Genomic DNA, 7,482 nt, shown 5'->3' on the forward strand with positions numbered 1-7,482 from the left:
CACTTTTGCTAGAGCTCTAGAGAAAGGGGCATTCTCTTTCTATTGGGAAAGAGAATGAAAATGTCCTGTGAAGATGTTCATGTCATTTCTGTCTTATGTGGGAAAAGTATGCCTTAGAATAAGCCAACACAGAAGGAAGTGGACACTAGAAAAGGAGAGACAGAAATGTGATCAACAGGAATCCTGAATCTAAGTTGGATTTCTTGGTTACTTCGGCCCATAGATTCTTTGAGGTTTGAGGCAGACTGAATATTTATGTCCAGCCATACTGAGAAATAGACATCTGACAGAATCAGAGACAGCTGAATCGACAAGAGAGTACTCAGGATAAAGAACAGACACACTACATTCTAAAACTGACAGATAGGTCTTCTGGAGATTATGAAGAAAACAAACCATAGGCAGTTTGCAAAGCACAATAAAGAGCAACAGAACATTTGCATAAACAAATTTAACTTTGAGCTAGCTCACAGACATAGACTAAGAGTTATACACAAAGGTCTATTAATATCCCGAGAGCAGAAAACATTTCATTCCATGAAACAAGAACATATGAGACACAAGATCAGCAGAACCAGAAATTAATTACAGAACAGATTTTTCTTGTTCCTACTTGACTAAGAATTATCAGGGTTACCTTGGAAGGGAAGTTCTGGAGATTCCTAGTCTTAAGTCTTATTTTTACACAAAAATGATTTGTTAAAAATATTAATGCTTGCGGTGGCTCACACCCATAATCCTAGATTTTCAGGAGACTGAGATCTGAGCATCTTAGTTTGAAGCCAACCCAGGTAGGAAAGTCTGTGAGATTTTTATCACCAGTTAACTAGCAAAAAAAGCCAAACATAGAGCTGAGCACAAGTGCCAGAGCAGCCGCCTTGAGCAAAAGAGCTAAGGGACAGCATTCAGACGCTGAGTTCAAGCCCCAGTACCAGCACGCATGCACACACATGCACACACACGTAATAATAAGTATTAATGCTTAAATGTCTTCTTCGGGAAATTGTAGGAAGTTTTCATTTCAAACCATGGACTTGGATGTTATAACAAATCTACTTCAATTTTATAAAGTTTCCATTTAAAATGCTCCTCTGGGTATTTAAGTGACAACCAAGTAGATCTTAGTTTTTATGATTAAGATCCTGGTCCCTGGATTGGGTGTTTCTTTACTTCAGATTATATATGATGTCTTTCTTAGAGGCAGTTCCCAAACACTCTTCTGAGGACTTCCTATAACAGAATCATTTGGATCTTAATTAAAAATAAAGACTTGAGAGAAGTATTCTAAATCTTCTGAGTCAGATTCTTCAAGGAGACTTGCTCCTGTAATCTTAGCTAGTTGGAAGTTGGAGATTGGGAGGATTAAATTCCAGGTCAGCGGAGGCAGAAGGTTCATAAGACTTTATCTCAATCAATAAAAAGCTGAGCATATGGGACACATTTGACATCCCAGCTGTCCAGCAAGCATAAATCGGAGAATTGCAGTTTGGGGTTATGACCAGGATAAGATCTCAAATTTATGTCCACTTGAGATCCTGTTGGGGAAAATAATTTAAAAGGCCAGAAATGTAGCTCAATTGGTAGAGCACCTGTTTTCCCAGAATACTCTGATGCACACAGAAATGAAAACTGCTGGTTAGACTATATAGTTTTGGAAAGGAAGGAAAAGCAGCAACAGGTATCTACTTTCTACATTTCTATAGTGAATCCTGAATGCATCTAAAAGTCTAATTCTAGAAATCATATATCAAAGCACACATCTTAAAAATGAAATTTACATACTTGATACATCAAAGGGATGGAATATGGCTATTGATCTATGGTGAATCCCTCTCCCCCCCACACACACACACTCTCAAAATTCACTACATGTGAAAATTCACAGATGAAAAAGGAAATATGTCTTAAAATTCACACCTACCTTCTGGGAAGAACCATCCATTTTGTCCCAATTGCCTACTCTAATTGTACCTATTTAAAAAAAATGATTAAAGAGCTCTTAGTTTCTTCAGGGATATGTTTCTCCTCTCCAGCTGCTCTGAAATCCACAATCCTTACAGCATAATGGAGATGACACTGACAATGAAACTTTCTAGATGCCCTGGAAGTTCCATTTCATAGATCTGTCTCTCTGAGGTCATAGACTTCAGTCTCCTGAGTTCCCTGGTAGAAGAGAAAAGGAAGGAAAGCTAGAGGATGAAAAGGCACCATTGGGGCCCTGCTGGGCTTTTGGCTCTGTTTCTCACTCCTTGTCATGGCCACTGTGTGTTTTCCTTGGGCAGGTCTTCTCTTGGATCTTCTTGGAACATAATGATGTCTCTGTAGAGGAGAAAACTGAAGCAGAATTGTGTGTTAATATAGAGAAGGGGGAGATCTAGTCTAAAAAATACCCTTGGTAGCCTGAACGTGTCTCTGAGCAGTTTTAACAGTGGTTCTAGAGTCAGTAAGCAGAAACCTGCGTCTGTTGCTAAGGAAAGAGTCTGTGCTATGCCTCATCTAGCCTCATTTCCTGCTGGCTTCCTTTATTACAGGCTCAGCTGGGCAGAAGGGAGTGTTGACAGAGGGAGGGCAGAAATAGTGCTTAGCAATGGCCCGGGAATGCAGAGGCCAGTGGCAGTAAGTGGCCACATATTTGGAGAGGTATAGAAGCATAATCTTGTGGTTATGCTCTTGGAGTCTAGGGTGGAACAGATCTGGCTTACATCCTGCTCTCCTGTTAATTAGCAACAGACAGCCAATGTTCCCTTGGGATTTTCCCAGGTTTGTTTTTGTTTTCTGGGGATTGTTGCTGTTGTTTTGATGATACAGGAGCTTGAACTCAGGGCTTCACAAGCTCATTTGCCTTTCTCTGCCATTTGAGCCATGTCTCCAGTTCCAGATTTTTGCTGGTTAATTGGAGATGCGTATCTTGGATTTGTATTGTTCAGACTAGCTCCAAACCATGATCCTCTGACCTTAGCTTCCTGAGTAGCTAAGATTACAGGCAAGAATCACTAGTGCCCACTACTTTCCCAGTTTTAACATTCTTAAATCCTGTGTCCTGGGAATCCTTTCAGTCCTCGGCAAATTGGGACAGCATTGCCATTCAATTTAATAGGCCTTCTATAAATAATATAAACACAAAATGCAGCAGTGCATGCGCATTAAGCTGCTAAGTCCAGTGATCTCTCCAGGAGGTACCTCAAGATACCAATGCTGGGGCTGGGAATGTGGCTTAGTGGTAGAATGTTTGCCTAGCATGCACAAAGCCCTGGGTTCGATTCCTCAGCACCATATAAACAGAAAAAGCTGTAAGTGGTGCTCCAGTGGTAGAGTGCTAGCTTTGAGCAAAAAGAAGCCCAGGGAAAGTGCTCAAGCCCTGAGCGCAAGCCCCAGAACTGGCAAAAACAAACAAAAAAGACACCAATGTTTCCAAGGTCATTTGATGATCACTAGACAGCACTCTGAACTTCCATTTCTGCTTTATCCCACTCCACTCTCAGGCTGGACCTGAGCTGCCTTCTCTCTGCTTATATTTTCTTTCACAAAGTAGGTGCAATTGGCTATGAGTTACACATACGGAGTTTCTACCACCTATGGGTAAACAATATTTAAGAATAAAAGACCAGGGCTGGGAAGGTGGCTCAGTGGTAGAGTGCTTGCCTTGCATGCTTGAGGCCCTGGGTTCAATTCCTCAGCACCACATAAGAAAAAAGAAAAAAGCTGGAAGTGGCGCTGTGACTCAAGTGGTAGAGTGCTAGCCTTGAGCTGAAGAGCTGAGGGATAGTGCCCAGACCCAGAGTTCAGGCCCCACAACCGGACCCCAAAATAAAAAAAATTTACATGGCATGTGATATATAATCTAGAGATGAGTTAAAGTATGTGGGGAAATTATATGCAAAAACATGCTATTTTATATAAGGGACTAGAGCACCCAAGAATTTGGGTATCTGTGGGATTCCTAAAGTAAATTCCCTATAGAATTGATTCAGGGGCAATTGCATAACAGTTCCAAATTTATTGAAAAAAAGAGTCAGGGGAAGGGTCTGAGACTTTGGTTAAGAAAGAAATGAGGTTATGACCAGGCATTCAGTACTGGGTGTGAGATCATATGTCCCTCCCCCTCAAAAAAAAAAAAAACACATAGGCTCTAATCCAAGGAAATAATTAGAAATGAATGGTTCCGTGTTAATGAGCCCTATGGCCTTGGTTGTGAGTAGAAGACATGGCTTTAGTGTTCTTCAAAGATTAAGCTGTAAGCCAGAGGGCTTACATGCCTGTCATTGTAGCTACTCAGGAGGCTAAGATCTGAGGATCAAAGCCAGCATAGGCAGGCTAATTCATGAGACTCTCATCTCCAATTAACCACCGAAAACTCAAGGGGTAGAGTGCCAGCCTTGAGAAAGCTAAGGGACAGTCAGTGCCCAGGCACTGAGTTCAGCCCCAATATTGGCACAATAAGAAAAACAAATAAACATAAAATGATCAAAACCATTAATAGCTTCTATTTATTGAACATATACCAATTGAACATCATCTCCCCAAATTTCAACAACCCAGAAGATAAATATTATTCTCTCTCTCTTTTTTTTTTTTTGTTGGTCATGAGGCTTGAACTCTAGGCCTGGGTGCTCTCCCCTGAGCTCTTCAGCTCAAGGCAAGCACTCTACCACTTGAGCCACAGCGCCATTTCAGGTTTTTGGTGGTTAATTTAAGATAAGAGTCTCACTGCCTTTCATTCTCAGGCTGGCTTTGAAACGTGATCCTCCTCTTGAGTCTCTTATTTTTTTATAGTTGAAGAAACAGAGACATGAAACTAATTAACCTTCCCACAGTCACTCAGCTATGTCAGCAGCAAAGTTGGAACCATAACCAGGTTTAAAGAAGAACCATAACCAGGTTCAAGTCCATGGCTTTAACCCAAACCAGATCAAGTCTGAAGAAAGATTAAACACTTACCAAAGAGAACGAAAGCAGTATTCCCTCAGGCCATCTCTCAGTGCTAGAATTATTGGCTGTCTTCTGTTTGTACTGAGTAATTCCTAAAAGCAGGTGCGGAGCCTCAAGATCCTTAGCCACTTAAATTCCAAGTGTTCAAGGTTGCTAGGTAAAACAGAGGATTTGAGTGAAGTCAGAATTTCATGTAAACAATTTTTCAAGAAAAATAATTTTTTTCTTTTCGTCGGTCGTGGGACTTGAACTCTAGGTTGGGCGCTGTCCCGGCACTCTTCAGCTCAAGGTGAACACTCTACTGCTTGCGCCACAATGCCACTTCCAGTTTCCTAGTGGTTTATTGGAGATAAGAGTCTCACGGACTTTCCTGTCCAGGCTGGCTTTGAACAGCAATCCTCGATCTCAGTCTCTTGAGTAGCTAGGATTACAGGCGTGAGCTACCAGCGCCCGGCTAAGAAAAATACAATTTTTAGTATGTCTCATTCCATATTTGGAACACAGTTATACCAAAAAATGTTATCTGTTATCTACCCAAAAGTCAGTGTATTACACTGGTAACCTGAGCAAGATGGGTATTTGTCTTCTATGCTATTAAGAGTTTCTAAATTTGTTTCTGGGAGAATGTTCACAAAAGTCTTATTCAGAGCCAAGTGTATCTGACAGATATTGTCTGAAGCCTGAAATAATTGCTTAACCAGAGCAAGACTCTTATTCCATTGAAGCTGTTGTAACAAAGGACCACAGGCTATGCGGGTTTTACACAACAGAAACGTGCTTCTCACAGTTCTGGAGGATGAAAATCTCAGATTAGGGTGCCAGCATGATTGAGTCCTAGTGAGGATCCCTTTTCTGATTAAATAATGTCAATTTCTTATTTAAAAAGGTAAGAGATCTTTCAGGGTGTCCCTTGACAGAAAAAGATAAGAGAACTCTCTGGGGTCCTTTCTATAAGGATGTTAATTCCACTCATAAGGGCATTACCTTCATCACTGTGTGAATTACTTTTGTATAGCTTGGACAAAATACCAGATATCATCAAGTTAAAGGAGGTATGATGTACCTTGCTCATGGTTTTATTTTTATTTTTGGGGGTCCAGTTGTGAGGCCTGAACTATGGGCCTGGGTGCTGTCCCTCAGCTCTTCAGCTCAAGGCTAGCGCTCTACCACTTGAGCCACACCACCACTTCCGGTTTTTTTCTTTTTGCTTATGTGGTGCTCAGGAATCAAACCCAGGGCCTCATGCATGCAAGGCAAGCGCTCTACCACTGAGCCACCTTCCCAGCCCTTGCTCATGGTTTTAGAAGGCTCAAGTCCATGACTGCTTGGCTCCAATGTCCTTAACCAGACCATCATGGCAGTAGGGGCCCATGGAAGAAGAAGCTGCTCCCCTTATGGTGGACAGGAAGCAAAGCAAAAGGACTGGAGACCAGGAACAACCTTCAAAACCACACACCCCCAGTGACCCACTTCTTCCAATTAGACCCTACCTCCTAAAGTTTCCAGCATCTCCCAAAATAAAGTTACCAACAGGTGACCCCGCCAGCATTCAACACATGAGCCCGTGGGAAATATCCCATATTCAAACTATAACAATAACTAACCACTTCCCAAAAGCTCCTAACTTAATACCAATACATTAGTGGTTCAGGGAGCCAAATCTGGATGCTATGAGACATGCTAGATCCCCAGCATGATATGCTAGAGGAGGTGGCCAACATACAAGGAGAAGCAAAACCTGGTTGGCCTTACAAAAATGTCAGAGTGACAGGAATCAGAGGATATACCAAGATGCCTGGAGATAGAGTCAAATATATATCCAAGGAGAAGCCTTTCTTTTTCTTCTGTCAGTTGTGGGGCTTGAACTCAGGGCCTGGATGCTTTCCCTGAGCTTTTTTGCTCAAAGCTAGAGCGATACCACTTTGAGCCACAGTGCCACTTAAGATTTTCTGGTGGTTAACTGAAGATAACAGTCTCATGGACTTTCCTACCGGAGCTAGCTTTGAACTATGATCCTCAGATCTCAGCCTCCTGAGTAGCTAGGATTACAGGCATTAGCCACTGGAAGCCTTTCTAAACAGTATCCACACAGGGACAGTTCTCTAAGGAAAAGTCACAGTACTAAGGAAAACAAACTAAGAAACCTACCTTTTCCTGAGTGGGAAACCTAGTTATACAGTGTGCAGGGAGACAAGACTTTGAAACTTAAGGATTTGTGGACATTCATCTATGTCTGCTTATTGTCTCCATTATTGTATCATTTCTGCTGCTGTTGCAGTGGTAAAGACAGGATATCCTGAATTCTTGCTATTATCATCAGCATTCCTAAACTTACCTTTTAAATTTTTTGTGTCAGTCCTGGGGCTTGAACTCAGGGTTTGGACACTGTTCCTGAGATTTTGTGCTCTACCACTTGAGCCACAGCTCCACCAATGCCTGGTTCTAAGCTTTTGCATCATAAGTCTGGTTACTTCTAGAAATCTATGGTGGCAGAATAATAACATCCAATATTTTTGAGCTTTTACCATGTGTCTGATAGGTGTTAAACTCTTC

At 41.7% G+C, this 7,482-nt stretch overlaps 1 protein-coding gene across 1 annotated transcript in view; it reads right to left on the reverse strand.

Moving 5' to 3' along the window:
• Positions 1-1,943, reverse strand: part of Dnah3 (dynein axonemal heavy chain 3) — a 197,007-nt gene extending 195,064 nt beyond the window's left edge. The window contains exon 1 of the mRNA XM_042689859.1: positions 1,922-1,943. Coding sequence (XP_042545793.1) covers positions 1,922-1,942 — 21 coding nt within the window. The 5' untranslated portion in view covers position 1,943. The remainder of the gene's footprint in view (positions 1-1,921) is intronic.
• Positions 1,944-7,482: the final 5,539 nt, after the last annotated feature.

The sequence above is a fragment of the Dipodomys spectabilis genome, unplaced genomic scaffold (assembly GCF_019054845.1).
Source record: "Dipodomys spectabilis isolate Male_0828 unplaced genomic scaffold, ASM1905484v1 ptg000127l, whole genome shotgun sequence".
Lineage (NCBI taxonomy): Eukaryota > Metazoa > Chordata > Mammalia > Rodentia > Heteromyidae > Dipodomys > Dipodomys spectabilis.